Here is an 18,320-nt window from a genome sequence, read left to right on the forward strand (position 1 = left end):
AAAACAGCTGCAAAACTGAAGATTACAAGAAAGCACTCCTCTAATAAAATTATGGACAACTCTCATGCAATTACAGTAATAAGCATACATAGTAATAAAAGCATAGATAATGTAACGTTCCAGATGGAGTGTGTTGACAAAAGGGTACGTTGCAGAAGTATCATGTTTCTGCATTCTGCCTTCACAGGTAGCCTAGTACAGTAAACATTCTATGCGTGTCCCTTTTACATATTCAGCACTTGTAGAAGTCATGCAGCTGAGCACATTGACACGTCAGTGGGAGGTCATATTATTGTTTTGGCACTTCTGTCATCGCCTGTCATTTCAATTCCACTTTATCAGACTACTGATTGCTAGATACAGTTGGATTAAGTGGAAAGGGAGACGTACGCACAAACGCGGGAGCAATTGTCATCACTTCAATTGTGCAATTCCGTAATTGCACGTCAGTGACAGAACGAACAAGGGAGCAGTAATAGCAACGGCGTTACGATCATCCAAATGCTACAAAACTCTCCAGCACAACTTTACACTGTGTCAATCTACGTACCAAGAGGCGATGAGCAGCCTTCTCCTCTTGGGCTGCTGAGCATTTCCTCACACTAGAATCGCCAGTATTTACTAGGCTGATGAGTGCTGTGGGTTAAGTTCTAGGGCAAGCATGAGCTACATATTTTTACGTAAGTAATATTTTACTTGAACAAGCCAAGTAAATGAATGTATTCAAAATAGTATATATAACATTGAATGATACCTCATTTATGATCTGACCTCAAATGGTACCTAAAACTCAGAAGTGTAATTCAATTAAAGCGATGGTTAATTTGAAGCTTAAGAGCTCTTGAATTAAAATTAAGGTGCAGAAAGCATCAGTAGACTTCAAGCAATTTTTCTGAAAAAAATAAAATAAGACTTTTCCCTCCCCTCTTCTGTAATTCTGGAAAACTTCTAGCTCTGTGCTGAGGAAGAATCTAGAAGCCTCATGTAACTCTGACTTGTATCAGCTGAGGTTTCCCGGGGGAACATCGAGAGCACCAAGACAGGCCCATCTGTTATTCTGTCTTTTGGGGCTACTCTTACCTGTTTCTGAGGAATGTGGCAAATCCTCTGTATTCACTGAGGGTTCAAGGAGCTACAACAGCTAATGGGGTAGAAGAAAGAGGAACCATTTGTCCATTCCAGTAGACATCAGGACGGCATTTGTGTTCAAAGCGTAAGATAATTCCTCAAAATCAATATTCAAGTACAATTTAAAGAATACTAACATCTAACAGAGAAATAACCTGTACAGAACACTTCATTACGAAACCACTCGAGTCTCTGACCTTTCCTCATTAGTAAAATAATCCTTTTTGTTATGAGGAAAAAAGAAAAAAATCCCACATCTCCAAACAGATGCAGATATCATGATGGCTTATAACTTAATAAAAACAAGACCTACACATTCATATTCACTGATGGGAAGCTCCTAATCAGCAGAGAAGGGCATTACAATGAGGAAAGGGTATACAAACACATCCACATCTTTGATGCCTGTAGCTGAGTCAATCGCTCCATACTGCTTCTTATCAGCTCTTCACTATTTCATACTCTCATTTCTTCCCTCTCTCAATAACCCAGCTAGGACTGTTAAAGAAATTGTATTAATATTTCTCCATGTAGTAAGGCAAAGTTTTGCCTTAAACATTCAAGGAATACATTTTGAAATGATCATTTAAAAAAAAAAAAAGATAAGAAGCCAGATAACAGACAAAATATATATATATAACAAATCTATTTCTCTGCCTCCTCCCTTCATCTCTAGATCATTCTGTAACCTGTCTGTCTTCCCTTCATACCTCTATTTCCCCAAATGAAACCTGAGCAACATAAATAAGTGTCCTCCTTGTGTTTTTAATTTTTCTGAGGTGCTCTGAGATTCACTGACAGAAGGTGCTTAAAAAAAAAGAAAGAAAAAAAGAATTTTGCACAGCAAGCATAGAAAAGGAAAGGCATTACTGCCTATACCATATCCCCAAGAAAGTAATAGGGAGTTATGAAACATTATGTCACTACAGGGAAATTTTCTAACTTACTGACCTATCACGTTACTGGCTTAATACATGCCCATAAAGTCTATTGCCTTCATAAAAACTCTGTACTCTAAGCTCAAGAGTGGTAAATTTTTTAGTCAAGATGCATCTCAAAAATGTTCTCTCCGTGAGCTACTTTCTGTCTGGAGAATAGAAAATGAGGCAAGATACCCTGCATGACCTTGAGTCACTCAGCTAATAACACTTAGCTGCTAGTTAATGGTCAGCATTAGGCTCCCTGCAAGGAATACTGAGGAGAATGTCATTGCACATTCCAGTGAGAATCTATTACGTTATAGAGCAGGCTGAAATAAAACCAGAACGAAGAAACTAAAGCTAAACATTCCTGGTAAAAAACTGCTGCAACAAAATCACCCAGCACAGAACGGTCCTTATGAAAGTTTCCATTTGGCTTTGGGTGGCTCAAAAAGTTTTCCATTTCAGAAGACAATCTACAAAGGGCAGGGGCAGTATCAGTAGGCAGGGAATTAGTATTCTAATGCATTAGCTTTGGTTTCGCAGCGTTGGCATCAGCTCATTTGGCAGCAAGACAAATGGCTTGTTTTGCTCCGCGGTGTATTCCCATGTGTGCTCCTCTCAGAGCTCCAGGACAGTGAGACAAGCATCCTCCTGGTCTTTTGGACTAGATGATCCCTAAAGGTCCTTTCCAACATTTCTGTGAGAAATCTTATTTCCAGAGGATATTTTTGCAAAGTTCTGTTCTGTGAAAGATCCATACATTATTTTTCTTTCCTGTTGGTTAAAACCAAAAAAAGGCCTGAACCAAGATAAAAGATGAGCTAGTATTTTAGAAAATGTGTATGAGGAACATACATTAGGAACATTGCTTTTCCCAACTCATATGAAATGATGATGCTGACGCAAGAGTAATCAAAAATATACAGCTTCACATGTGAACACTCTTCTTATGGAGAGAGAGACTATTTAAAATAGAAGAGAAAGTTGCAGGGGAATCCAGTGCTCCCCCCTTCTAGGCAAATGGGCAACAGCCTTATTAATACTCTTCAGCTACAAGCTCAAGACGTTTATTCATTTGGCTTGCCCCAAACATACTCATATAGTTACTAGAAAACAAGGATAGAAAAATACTAAGTTGTTACTCCTGCATGAGGAAAACCCAATGCTGAAAGATGTCACAGGCTTAGAAATCATGAATTAAATTCAAAAACATGAGACTAACTTCAGATTTCATTTTAGTTTTCTACATCACACTCCATATTTTCAGCAGGCTTCTTGGCTTTGAAACATACCTTTTTTTTTCTTTCTTTCTTTCTTTTTTCCTCCCTCCTCCTCTCTCCCTTCTCTCTCTAAACTAAAGCTTCTCAGCATAACAACACGCAAGTCAAACAGCAGCAAATATTGTTATGTTTGGGATAAGGATATGAGAACAGAACCAAAATGCAGCAAACAAAAAGCTCCAATTAGGTAGAATACCAGTCACACATGCACCTAGGGCAGTAGTAAATATAGTTCATTAGTGTAGAATAATAGAGGTCATTTACCACAGACTGTTGATCACTTGTCATCTGTTATTCTCCAACCTGAGGGCTTTTATCATTGCAGGAAAAACAGGTAGAATCTTACATAAGGGTCAGTAGAAGTAACAAGGGAAGGAGAGAGATCACAGTGAAAAAGCAGTTAGGTTGTTAAATGGTATTTTATGACTTACAGAATAATAGATTTCAAAATAATAATTATACTTAATAGATGTGAGCTTGCCTTCAGGCAAAGAGACTTAGCAATGGCTTCATAAATTGCTACTTTAGAATACAGAAATTAAGAAACTTAAGGAAAAAGACTGTAAGAGTAGGAAGACACCTTGCAGATTTATATTTTGTTGTTAACTTGCAACATTTTTCATTAATTGCTAATAATATGCTTCATTAGCAGTATATTTCATTATGGAAATGCAAATTACAAGATCCTAATGATGCATGTCCTAATTGCAGTAGTTTGTCTCAAGTTCAACATAGATGGAATCAAAATACTGACTTAAAATGTTCAGATTCTGTGAAACACATTAAGTTCCTAGTCTATATTTCCAGTAAAAAAATTCAATTTCAAATACAGAAAAAAAAGAACATCTGCTTAATTAATATATTTCTGGGCCATAACACTTGCAGCAGCACATACTTTAGTTTTGGAGATTAATGTCATCAACAATGATACTCATTTCTGTTCAAAGTGCAATCAAAAGCAATGAAGACCTCATACATCCCCTTGCTGTCTCTGTGCGTTCCTGAAAACTCAAAAATTAGGATTTATTGCTAATACACATATTATCTCCAATACATCATTCCCAATTTTAATGAACATACCAAAATAAACAAAAAATAGTAACATGTGGTTTGATTTCAAAAAGTCTTCCTGGAGTTGCCTCACATATCACATTAAAATAAACCACTTACTTTTCTGTCCTCAGTTTCTACACAGGAACTGCACTCTGCTTTAGTATCCTGAAAAGACAAAGAGAAAAAAAAACACATCACAAAACTCATCGGGGTGTGGAAATAACTCAGATTAGAAAGGGCACCGAAGTCTGAAAAGTTTCTTAAAACACTGCATTTTATTGCATTGTTGTTTCTCTATGCACAGTATATTGAAAGTTGCAAGGCTCCAAATCAGGGCTTTTCAGAAGATTTATTAAGCTTGACTGGAAGCACAAATCAAAGGATTGAAACATTATAGAACAACCCTATTTCAGTGTAGCTCAAAATCAAAAATATAATCTCCAGTATACCTCTATACTTTTTTCCCCGTTTGCATCCAGAAAAAATATACTTGTTTTCTCACTTCATCTTTGGTTGTTTGCAATGCTTACTTCATTTTTTTCTAGTGTAAAAATCACCATCACCTTAAGAATAAACAAGTGCTATAACTTCTGGCACTAAACTCCCTTATTTTATTACCCACCCTAGAATATTTGTTAGGTAGTCCATGTTTATTCCTACGGATTACCTGGTATGTTGAATATATCTGAAGAATCTCACAGTAATACATAAGTATAACCAGGCATCTATTACCTACATATGTGTATATATAAACATACATATATACAAACGCATTCATCTCGCATATTATTTGAATGTCAAAAAGTTCTTACTTAAACCATAGGCCCATAAAATAAATAAAACATTCTTTTAGAAACATCTTTTAAAAAAGAAAACATTCAATCAAGATGAATCAAGATTTCCTGAAGAAAAAAAAAAATCCATTCACAGAAAATTTAAAAAAAGGTGTCAGCAGGAGTGATCAGTTCTCTGTCACTTCTTAAACAGTATGTTTTCTACTTTTCTTTGCTATTCTAGGCCATTATATATACAATTTATGAATCTGCATCTCAAATACTCTTCAAAATACTTGTCCCAGGGGAATCAGACCATGTTTTACAGAATATAACAGACTAACATTTCTTTTCAAGTGTGACTCAGTAGCAGCTAAACATATATTACTACCTCTCTCTCCCCATTTTGTGGATAAAGAACCACTGTCTCTGCCTACAGGCTAATCTCTGCAGCTTATTTGTATTTTTTTTTCTTAATAAATGCGCAAAGAGCATCCCCCTCCTGCAAGTTTTTAAGAAGATTTCTGCTGCAGTGGAATAAATGTAAACTTTTTTTTGTAGTGCTTTTCAGCTGCTATCGACATCCTAAGCCACCTTTTGAAAATAGCACCATGGGTTTTAACATCTTTATTGGTTAATCAAAGATTAATCTTATTGTTAAGAACAATCATATTGTTAACCATATTGTTAAGAACAAGGATGGCCATATTTTAGGCACTGACCTAAACAGATAAAATAATGCCTACCAGTCTCCAATCATAACTGTTGTAACCAACATCTTGCTGAAGACCTCAAAATATCCTTATCCCATCCACTGTCTCTAGACTATTCTATTTTGCTATTTGGCCAATATAATTTCCCATTGAAAGCAGTCTTAAAAGTTAACAATCAAAAGTATCCATTATTCGAAGGGAATTAAAAACACAGCTTTACCTGGGTAAGAGAGGCACCCTCTTTCTCCCAGCTCAGTTTATGCAATGTGGTTGCCTATGACCAGTAAGGGAGAGGGTGCAAATCAAGCACAAGCCAGTCCAGCTGCAAGTAATTAAGGGCAATCCAGCTGGGACTCTCTGCTACAATTAGTAATCAAAAAGCCTAAAAGTTAAACTTAAGCATTTTACTATCAATCTTGATATCTATATGCATAAAGTTTCAATATTCTTGGAAGTTGAACATAGAGCTGTATCTGATTACCTTTGAAACTACACAATATAGATGACAGTAAATAAATATTTGTCTTCAAGAGTTGAAACCTGAATTGGGAATTTTGCCCAAAGAAAAACAAAATGTATGGTATTTCAAGTAGTTTACTTTTAAAATATTCCCTAAACGATTTCTGACAAGCTTCCTTCAGGCACAGTATCAGATGACAGCCTGGACCATAAACAGCCATTTGGTATGACACTTTCTAAAAGCTCTGCCTTCCAGAACTTGATCTTCCTTCACCAAGGACTAAGTTCCTCCCAAACACATATAATCCAGTAAGAGGTAACTCAAGGTGTACCCAAAAGTGGACAATGGACTGAAGTAGAATTTATAAATCGTCTATACAAAATAATTAACCCAAAGGGCCTGTTTCAATTCATTTGTAACCCTGGGAGCATTAAACTAACCGGTTACCCTCAATTTGACTAAGTAGTATAAGAAAACTGAATGTTTCTGGTAACAGCATCTTGCTCCAGGCCATGACAGATCCAGAAAAACCATTCTCCCCTGCAAGACATCAGCTGTTCCTAATCAAGAGGCATATTCAGGGTTCCTCCAACACACAGCAACAGAACCCAAGGCCACAGGTGCATCTATATTTCAGTATTGCAGATGGGGGGAGAAAAAAGAAAAAAGGGGAGGGTGTATCTGTATTGGGTAACTTGAAACATGTTTTTGATGCAGTTCAAGTCAGTTGTACTAATGCATTGCATTCACTATTTTAACTACTTCCCCCCCTCCAAAAAAAAAAAAAAACTTTGCAAATATTTGCATTGAAAGAATGCCAAGTCCAGCTACAAGTCTGAAAAACCTTCCTTTGTGCTGGTACCAGAGTTTCTGCATAGCTTATAAACTAAATTACAGTACTGATCCAGGTTACAACTACCTAGCATTTTTCCTTCCAGCGATGGCTTCAAATCTGGAGCCTTTCCCCAATGCCTGCACAATACAAATGCACAAACGTTTATGTGAACACAAAATAGATGCACAACACAGGAATAAGGGCTTGTGTGGAAAACAGTAAGGTGGGATCTTGGATTTTGGCAGCAGTATCCACTAACTCAGGTTTAATGTGTTAAGGAAACCATGACATCTGCACTTGCCTAGTCTGCATCTAAACCCTTTTTCCTGCAGAAAAAAACAGAATTTAAAGAAGCTGAAGAAAACATTGCATCAAGTATACATTTCTAGTATCACAAAAAGAAATCAGGGCAGCAGGTGAACAGCAATTAGAGGAGATGATCCTCTTATAAAACAGTTATTTGCAATTTATTAACTAAATGATACCCTGTAATTTGCAATAGGGTTTGCATTTAAAAACAATAGTAACAGCTAGTAGCTATTCTTCTGGTAGAAGTGGGGCACTACACATTCGTCACTGTTTGGCAGATGCTACATAATAAAGTGAAAACAACTTGTATTTCCTGTTGATAACAATACTGCTAAAACAAGAGAAACCTTCTGGCACAAACAATATACACACAATCTTTCCACAATTCCTCTATTTATTGTTGTCACATTTACTAAGCCCACACCAGATTTTCTTTAGATAGTAGTATTAGGTTGTCATATAACTAAATGCAACATTTAAAACACCTAAGGGAGTTGTTCAAGTTTCCGGACAATGTCAGTCTCATTGGAAAAATGTCACTTTTACAGAAAAAAAATGGTTATTGTAGTTGCTTCCTGGCCATTTGATCTTTCCAGGGGGGCTACTACAGCGTCCTTTAGAAACAGAACTAGTCTGCTACTAACTCGTTACCTTCTTACTACCTCCTTACCAGTTTTACAAGAACTCAGACAGCTGTTATCCTTAAAGAGGAGTAATACTTCATTTTAGGATTGCACGTATATCCTTTCATTTCACAATCAATTAAACCTTTAATTGCCCAAGTAAAACAAACCAATTTCGTTCAGACAATTACTGCTATAGTTCTCTAAACCAGGCAATTCACTAGCTAATTCAAATATATGCTTAAATATTTGAGTAGGTATCATGTATATCCTAGATACTACTCTTAAAAAAAAAAAAGAAAGAAAAAAAAAACTGAAAACCAAATTTTAAAAAATATTATCCAAGTTAATGATTTATTAATGGTAGAATAAAGAATAAGTTAGAGAGGATGTTCTCCCCTGGGAAACGTCTGCGCTACCTTTTGAAATGACAATGTTGTCATTTTGGTATATTGCAAACCTCCCAACTGAAAGAATTTTTTGAGATTATGTGAAAAGTGTCATTGAAAAGTATAGAATCCCATAGGTCTAAACATCACAAGAGGCATCTCATACAAAAATCACTTCACGACAAAAAAAAAAAAAAAAAAAAAAGTTGAACAACAAAAACCTGTTCCTCCTGAAGAATTAGTGTTTTGGACAAATGACAGAATGATATATACAAGTGCGTAGTATGTTTCATGGGAAACAACATGCCCTACTGCTAAGGGTAGACAACCCCTATAGCCACTTCACTTTAAACCAACACCAACCCCTTCTTCTCCAGGCATAACTGGTACCAAGACTACTAAATTAGACCATTAGTATCATCCTAGGAGCTCTGCTTTTTAAATATCGATGTGGCAGCGTAAAAGGAAATGGTCCCTTTTTTGTCTGCTACCTTGTGCAGCAGCCACAGGGCATCAAACCAGGCTGCCATGCAGCCCATGAGGAGCAACACTTGACAGGGACAGTTTTTAGGATGTGAACCAAGCCTTGTGACACGGGCAGTAGAACGGCATCGGTTGAGATGGTGAAACTATGCGGACCTTGGTCTTCACAGGCATGCAGTTCTGAAAGGCAGACCCAAAATGTTCCGTCTAGAAATTTGTGAAAATTTGGGCTGTTAGTGGCCAACTCATATCAGATTTATGGCTGTGTTGACTACTACAATCTTTCCAGGTAGAAAATTGACATAAAGCAGCACATTTTTTCAGTATGAGTTTACAGACAACTTGTGATTCAGATAACTAGACAACACAATCTACTGAAAGAGCACAGTAGAGAAGGTGTCAGATGTGACACCCTCTTCATTACACGAGAAGGGCCCTCTCCCCAGTTTTGCTCATTTTGATGATTCATATGGGTCAGAATTTTAAGCCAATATTATGTACACCTGGGAAACCCATTTGCCACCTCAATTCTCTCTCAGCCTTGCACAAACATTTTGGAACACAAGTTGAAGGGCTGTAATATCAAGAATGGTCGGTAGGTGGAAGCAAATAACCTTGCTCAGTTTCCCATAAAAAAATCCCTATTGCACTGATCAGGTTGGTCACGTATTTTACACATAAAACTGTAGGGCATGCCAACAAGTGAAAATACAATTTAGGACTTTACTTCATAGCACGGTTTGACAACTTCATAAGAACTCTCTACCTTTCTAAATTGCAGCTATAATAGATTAAAAAAATAAGGAAAACTGGTGTAAAATAATAAAATATATATGCAAAATAATAAAAAAAACTACACAAATTCTATTTCATTGATTTTTTCTGGAGACTGGCACTGCTTAAAAAGATGAAGCCCCTGAGTTAGAGAGGAAAATACTTTAACTCCTTCCTTATCTGTTATATTTCCCAATTTTTGCACGTGAACTTAGTTCAGAGAATGAATATTTACTGATGGGGAAAGGAAAGTTTATGTTGTGACATTCAAGTCTAGGAAGCTTATTCCCTGCACCTGCAGGACTCAGGCACCAGCCTCATGAGATAGAGCTAAGAAACAAATTCCAGGCTCTAATGATTTCAATAGTTGAAATGTGAAATGGGTAAGAAAACAGCCCTAATGATAAAAGCAATGGCTTAATCTCTATATCCTAACATTCCTGGACCAACACTAGCTTGTAGCTCGTTGGACACAGTCACAGATGAGGGGAAGACTCGATCACCTGAATCTTTTCCTATTGTTTTTCTCAGGGCTGTTTGTCCAGAGACAAAAAGGAAATCCATACGATCAAGACTTCAAAACCAAGTTTCTCAGACCCCGGGGGAACTTACTCTAGTCTTTAGCTAAAAACAGACAGTGTTGAAGAAGAGAGTGTTCAAGATTCTTGGTATGCTGAACTGACAAATTTTACATTAAAATACTGCTTGTAAAAATACTGCTGTAATTTCAATTTAGAGCTGGAGCAACTCGTGTGTGTCTCTCCCACACAGCCACCCACTGCCAGCTGTCAGAGTGGAAACTGCTCTCGTCTTCCCTCTCATCCCGGCTTTTGGATCATGCACAATTCCCTGGGATACCAAGACACTAAAGTGGTTTTTTTTTTTTCCTCTCTCTAAAATCAAACTTTTTTAATTAACTACACACTTGTTTAAGGAAACAAGTACATACCTGCTTGGTGATAAAGTGTTAGGGACTGACTGAGACTTTCCTGCATAAAACATCATTTTGATCTACAGGTCATATCTGAAACTCCTCTTCTGCATTGCCCTCTAGCTTTAAGACTGAAAGTTTTTCATGTTTACTCCCAAGAACAACACAATTCCACACCTGAATCCATCCTTAGCTTCAAATGTGAAGTGGGAAAAAAATACGTAATTCCTATCTTTTAGTTTCAGTAAAATTTCTTACATGGAAACCTCAATTCCCTCATACGTCTTTACAACATTACACTAATAGGAGTGTTATAGCAAAAGCATAAACAAACCTCTAGATTCTGGAGAGAATTCTCCATCTTCTCAAGGATAACCTCCAATTATGTGGTTTCTGATATATTTGGAATGACACTGTTATTGCCTGAAGCAGCAACATAAAATGCAAACATTATTTCAAATATCATTTAAAATATCTCATTACAAAATCCGGTGGCATTCTTTAGTAAAAAATAAAAATAAAACTCAAGAAAAAGAAAATAATGGATTGCATGTTCTGAAATGCCAACTCCATACAGTGAAAGGAATCCAAGAGAGAACAAGTACAGCAGGACTTAGTAACCTCCACCCTAACCTTAAATTAAACGAGCACTCGCCAGAGCCTTCTTTTCATCTTAAGCTAAATACCTAGCTCTGTACCTTTTATGACGTTTTATTTCCAGGTTGATCAAGTTACTCAAGCATGATTACCAAACAGTATCTAAGTTGCACAATTTAGAACAAAATCCAACAGAGCAAGTGCATCAGTTTCAAAGGCTGATAATCCGACTGCATCAGAACCCATTTCTGATGGGGCGCAAACGGCACCAGTCCTGAATTAACAACACTTCCATGGCGACTTTTTTCTTTCACCCCTTTGAAAATAACTGCAGAGCCTCCTGTGAAACTCAGGAGCTGTTACAATCAGTTAGAATTACCTTAGAGCAGATATTTTCCTTTATTTCTGCATAAAGCCAGTTAATATACTTTTATGCTCTATGGTAAATTTTTTAAATTACTTTTTAGCAAGACATTTTGGCACTTAAATATGTGATCCTAATATTCCAAAACTTTTTTTTTTTAAAGACTGAACATATATTCTAATGCTTAGAAACAAAACAAAAAAAGCAACAAAAAATTCTTTCATTTTTAACCTTACTTCCAACAACTCCTCCCAATCCCACAATAATTTAAGACATGCCTGTAGAGTATAGACTGACAGGCAAAACTGGATTCCTATTTTATTGTTCATATAAAAATTAATGGTAACTACAATGAGGCTCATAATAAAGACTAGATACCTGTTCTACCATTGGTAACAGGTGTGGGGTTCTTCAATTGAGGAAAATAAATCAACACCGACTACATGTGGGTGGGTTTTTTTTGTTTGTTTGTTTGTTTGTTTTTTTCTTTCTCCCCCCTGCCCTCTAGAAAGGCAAGAACCTTACTAGGAAGAACACTAACAGATACAATATTTATCTCTATTTATTAAATGAAATGAATCACACTTTTAAGGAAAAAAGGTAGAAACCTTTTTCTGCTATATCTCAGAAATTATTCTTTTTAAAAATGTATAGTACTAAAGTGTCACTACTAAAATCAGATAAAGTGTTTTAGTTGCTTTCCTGCCAATTGACCAGCTTCAACTTTTATTTATACAAAGATACCATATTCTGACAAGCTGTGATAACAGCTGCACGCTCATAAAATTCGCATTTTCCTTGGCTTTTCAAGCTATGAACAAATTTAGGTGCCAAACTTAACTGTAAATTAAAAGACAACCAAAGTTCTAAATCAAATTGTATTGTCACTATTTTCAAGCAAGAAAGCAGTGATCCTAAGGCATTAATCAACTGTCTTAGTAGATCCAAAGTGATTCTTTAGTGAAAAGATACAAAACAGTCAAGAATTCAACATGAACGAAGTGTACTTCATCCAAGTATTGACCCTTACTTAACGATTTAAGTTTCAGATTTTTGTTAGTCAGGCTAAATGTTTAAATTCCATTATCAAATGTAAAAAAAAAAAAAAAGAAAAAAGAAAAAAAAAAGAAAAAAAGAAAAAAAAAGGTATTTCATACATTAGCTAAGTATTGAACACACTAACGTATTAACAGTGAATTCAATAACATCAATAGCAACCCGGCCCCTAAAATTTCCAGGAGTACAACAAAAATTCTCTGCATTTCCAGGCGTTTATTTCCTGACACATCTTTTCTCACTTAAATTGTATTCCACACTTTATGAAAGCTAAGAGCAATTCAAATCTCCTCCTAAATTGCATCTTTAAAATCTCTGGAAGCTACAATGTACTTCTGAGCTGGTTATCTGTACTCTATACTTACTGTCAGAAGAGAAAAGACTTACAAAGTGTAAATTCATAACATGCCATTGCTGATGCGTAAAACATGTCAGAATCCAGATGTTGTCCTTCCCGTGGCAACACAGGGAGTATCAGACACAACTGTACAAAATGTCTAATGCAACGTGAGTAGCATGGACCAGTGACAATCCATCAGCACAGAGCCCAGGATTTTGATGCTAATTTTAATCTCAGGTTTAATTTGCTATAACTATGCTTTCCACCAAGCGAAGATAGGACTACAAGAACCCTAATATGATGAATATGAGTTTATATACTTTTTTCTAAGATAGTAAGAAAAATACTATTATGTAAAATGAAGTGCCAGGATGCCTCCTATTGACAGATAGAAGTCTGATAAAGACAGTAACTTCTCTTGAGAATTCTAAAGATATGGGTGATGCTGTAGTCATAACAGCTCCATTATATTTTAAAATATACTTTAGAAATCCAAAAGGATAAATTTCCAATAATCTAAGCTTTCTTTCTTTAGTGCCACTAATGATAAAATAATTGCTTTTGTGCTGATTGTGAATTTTTGACTGTTTAAACTAATTAAAAATGCAATTTCATCACCAAGTTTAAGTAACACTTACGAAAATGTAGCCAGTTTTACAATACAAATACTGAAAATATCAACACATTTGCATTGTAGTTGCTCTTATTGTGCCTTATGATTATTAAGGATGCAGCCAGAGACATACAGTTTACCAAACTGCATGACAAAAATCTAATTATAATGTCTGGTATATTATACTACATGATTTCTGACCAGGAATACTTTCTGTTCGCTACATCAGGGTAGAAAAAATTATTTTGTCATGTGGTGTCGCAATACAACAAAACTAACAATGAGAGAACAAAACAAGCTTTAGAAAGGCAATCCGGCAGAAACTTTCTACCAAAGGCCATATGAGTGCTGAGATTCCACAAAATATCTACATTAGCCAGTTCAGAATGCTAACAGTTAAGGGTACCTCCTATCTAAGGGCTCAAAAGGGCAACCCAATCCATCTCAACACTAACAGAGAATTTAGAGTACTCCAATCAAACAGACAAGGCCTACGTGACCTCGATCTCTTGTGCTCAGATCCCCAGGGGCTGAGATGACGGGTGGGATGCACCTTGCAAAATTAGCTACCCAAATGTGCTCATCTTTTGAAAGCTTCACTTGGCTACAGTTCGCTTAATTCCCATCTGGTATCTTCAACAGCAAAAACATATTCTCAATTGTCACTCATCGCTACTGTTTTATCAGCAACTCCCTGCTACTTGTAAAAAACTTGGACAGAGGAAACTACTGGAAAAATACAAGTAGAAAGAGTGCTCTTGATCAGTGGTTAATCATTTCTTCATGTTGGAGACCACAGGAAGAGATCAAAAAAAAATTTTTCATAGTCTAAGCCAGACTAGATGAATGCCTGAATGATAAAATCTACTACAAATGAAGGAGGTTAGACAGTAAAAGAAGGAAAGATTAACCTATTTGCTTTGGATAAAAAAAAAAAAAAAAAAAAAAAAAAGAGAGATTGAAATTCCTGTTTCCAGACACTGCACAACCCAACGACCAACAGGGATTTACTGTGGACACTCACTGCTTCCCAATTCAGTTTGCGCACTACCGAAGTTGTTTCATTTTACTCCTAAGCCACTTTCAAGCTTATTAACAACCTCAGAAAATATACTTAAAAATGGTGTTCTTAAAAATGGTGTTCTAACAATAATACCTCTGATGAGCCTCAGAAAACTGAGTTCAAGAGATGACGATAACACAAATGAAATTAGAGGTAGAGAACAAATTTCAGTTCAAATTTCCATGATATTGAATAGTCTCTATTTAGTAGTCCATATCCTAGCACTGCAATATATTCCTTTTTGATTCAAAGCAGCATGATGCCTGGTATTGGCAACCTGGGAAACTAGAAGCAATGTCAGTTAGATGTTTAAGCACCCGTCAAAAATGGAGAGAAGTATTAAACAAGTAAAGAATGTCTCTTTTAACTCTGAATTTTTAGCATTTATAAAATAAAAGCTAAAAGAAATTTAAAAGTTTTACTAATTTTATTCAGTATTACTTGAGCAGTACAATGACATAGATATCATAACTGAATTAAAAGCTATGCACACAGCATACCTATTTCAAGGAATATATATTTCAAGGAAGTAAATATGAGCAAGTGCCAGTAACAGTAAAAAGGATTATGATTTTAGAATACCTATTCTAAAATGCAAAATATTTAGTCTCACATGAAACACTAGCAGTCGTGAGCCTGCAGTGATGCCCTAGTTAAATGTTGTGCTGTTTTTACAACTGTGTTCTGTGAGAGAAACCATTTTCCTTATTTGAAACTACAAATACTATTTCCAACTCTGCATCCAGCACCACAACACAAGTCCAAGTTTACTGAGATCAAGTAGGTTTACATTATACTACTTAGTTACTAAATTACATAATTCTTAATATTAACACCAAAAAGAACATAATGAGCTGAGATGCAGGAGAAAGAGCACTTTCATCTATGAAATGTCTATCAGCATACATAGAGATAGACCTCCACCTAGACAGGATGCAGGCAGTACTTAGTGAACGCAGTAATACCAGTGCAGCAGCAAAGCTGCCTTTGAATGCAATGGAGTACAGGGAACAGAAAGCAGGAAAATATTATATTTCAATGGTAAAATTGCTAGTACAAAGAACCAGAATTACTAGAAATCAGACAGACTTGAATCCCAAAATTCTGGAGATGAGAAAGCAGAGTTGATGTGTCAACACCAAAGATCAGATCACCCTCCAGTAATCTAAAATATAGCTGGAGCATTTCCCTGTTCTACCCAAAACATATGCTTGCTATCAAGCAACAAGTTACAGAAGTGTTATTACTTTTAGCTCTACCTCCTGTTATGGCTGACCATCAGAGATTCAGAACAAGAGTCATCACAATTCTGTGCTTCAATACGTTATATGTCAGATATGAAACTGAAAGGACAAACAAAAGGGGAAAAAATCATCAAGTTATCAAGTTCCCTATCATGAGAGAAGAAAAACAAACAAACAAAACCACACACACCTTCTTTATGAGCTTCAAGAATTAGATCAAAGCAGAGAGATTTAATCAGTTCTCTTGCAATACTCCAGAGAATCTCCTTCCCATTTCAAATAATTCAGCATAATCACTTTAAGCAAAAAACTTTTCAGGTCTTTGTCAGTCTAAATCTTTTTTAAAATTTTTGAGATTGGAGATTTTGAAACGGCACAGGCCCAGAAGGTCCAACCTTCATAGCATGGTAGAACTAGCTCAAGAGAGACATGGGAGCCACTGCAGCAAGTCCGGACACGAGCCACAAAGACAATCAAGGGATGAGAACATCTCTCAAACATGGAGAGGCTGACGGAGCTGGGACTGTTCGGCCTTGGGAAGAGCTTGTGGGGGTCTTGTCACAGTGTATGAACACCTGAAGAGACAGTGCAAAGAGGACAGAGCCAGGCTCTGCTCAGGAACGCCCAGTGACGGGACAAGAGGCCACCTTTGTTTTCAAAAAGAACCATTTCAGAAAATGTTAGTATGGACATTTTCAATAAATCTAAGGATGCTGTAGCAAGACAAATTTTCTGCTTCAGCTCTGAGCTTTTCTGTACTTGTCTGGCTCATTTTTTCAAAGGTCAATGTACTAATTGGCACTGAATGTTTGAGATTCGGTCCCTTGAAGCGACTGAAATGAGCTGAAGTTTCAGTGAGGACAAATTTGCATCCAGACCTTAGACGTACATTGAGTAAGAAACACCAAAGTGTTTGAACTTGGGAATATATGATTACAGCAAGGCAGCACGTTGTTTTTTTTTTTTTTTTTTTTTTTAGTTATTGAATCAAGCATTTTTTCATTTCTAAATTTGTGTTTTAGAGCAAAACCAACAGCTGTTTCTGATTTTTCATGAGATTGCAGTTCCCTTAAATTAATGGTACTTAAAATCAAATGGCATAACTGCTTCATTAATATAAATATAATTTGTGCTCAAAGGCATGAATATTTACTCTCTGAACAAAACATTCTATCATAAGAAGAGAAATAAGCATCACTCCTTCAAAAAAATACTGTGAAATCTCTAAGACTCCTGGAAAAATAGAGGCAGCACTAATGAAAATTGGGCATTAACCCACTCTGCTGTTCAGAAATCCTGTGAATGAGGACAGACCAACATACAGAGCAGCTAAGGTGAAAGCTGGGCCCAATGCACTCTTGAAAGATACTTAGAAATCAGAAGAATATGAATAAGTTGTCCTTAGCAAAAAGGCTGTGCAGCCACCTTGCTTAAAGGAGGCCAGCTCTTATCATATGGGGGAAGAACATTTAATAGAAATATATCAATTTATATTTTACATTAGGTGGAGGATAATTTAAGTTCTAAAATCTGCTATCACGTCATTTAAACTACTGACAAATATAAGTAGACAGACATATTATGATAAAAATGTTACAGCAGCTATGAAACAGATAGAAGTCACAGCCCAAATTTCACAGCAAATGAGATTTGGTTTCCTTATAAGCATAATTAAGACTTTGCTTTAAATAGTGAAATAAGAAGTGGCTGTTTTTACTTTTTTTATTTTTTTTTCCAAAAAGAATGTCTACATACAAGTAGAGTACCAGTCAGCAGGTTAATTTATAACATTGACATGTTTGTCTTTAAAAAAAGCTCTAAAATACAGGTGTAAAATTACCTGAAAGTCTAGCTCATTTTGCATACATTATCTAAATACTGAACTATGTTTATATAACAATTAACTTATTTTTCCTGTGAGAAAAATGAAAAAAAAAATGCCAGTAAGAATTGGCATTTCTCTAGAAGAGCAACTACAAACCACAGATTCCAAATAAATAAAAAATAATACTATTCTTAAAAAAGAAATTACTATCTGCTCATGAAAGTATAGTTATTAAGCCTTACTACTCTAAGACAGTTATTTTTTCCATTGTTTCAAACAATTTGAAGTCTGATAGTCTAGAATTTTTTCACTTCATGTCTCATTAAGGTCAATGTTCTCAATCTTTTAGTAGCTGAATAAAATATTTACACATCTTCCCATTAGCACAAGGATAAGTATAAAAAGGTTTCTCAGAATTCTAATTTGAAAATGTGCCGTTACAATTATTTTTTCTTTCCAGAGAGCCTTCTGGACAGAGTTGTCTGCTAAAGCAAGGCAAACTGGTCCCCAGTCCATGCAAGGGCTTCCCTTTTCTCCTTACCAG

General features: G+C 36.0%; 1 protein-coding gene across 12 annotated transcripts in view; it reads right to left on the reverse strand.

Moving 5' to 3' along the window:
• Positions 1–18,320, reverse strand: part of RBFOX1 (RNA binding fox-1 homolog 1) — a 950,329-nt gene that overhangs the window by 495,946 nt on the left and 436,063 nt on the right. For all 12 annotated transcript variants that reach the window (XM_088523038.1, XM_088523037.1, XM_088523031.1 and 9 more), the window contains one exon: positions 4,502–4,549. Coding sequence is in view for 2 of the 12 variants with exons in the window: in XM_088523043.1 (XP_088379169.1) it covers positions 4,502–4,549 (48 nt within the window). In the remaining 10 variants the exon portion in view is untranslated. Of the gene's footprint in view, positions 1–4,501; positions 4,550–18,320 lie in introns of those variants that run through there.

Source organism: Tinamus guttatus, unplaced genomic scaffold (assembly GCF_059628265.1).
Source record: "Tinamus guttatus ecotype Peru unplaced genomic scaffold, ASM5962826v1 Tinamus_guttatus_pri_ptg000172l, whole genome shotgun sequence".
NCBI lineage: Eukaryota > Metazoa > Chordata > Aves > Tinamiformes > Tinamidae > Tinamus > Tinamus guttatus.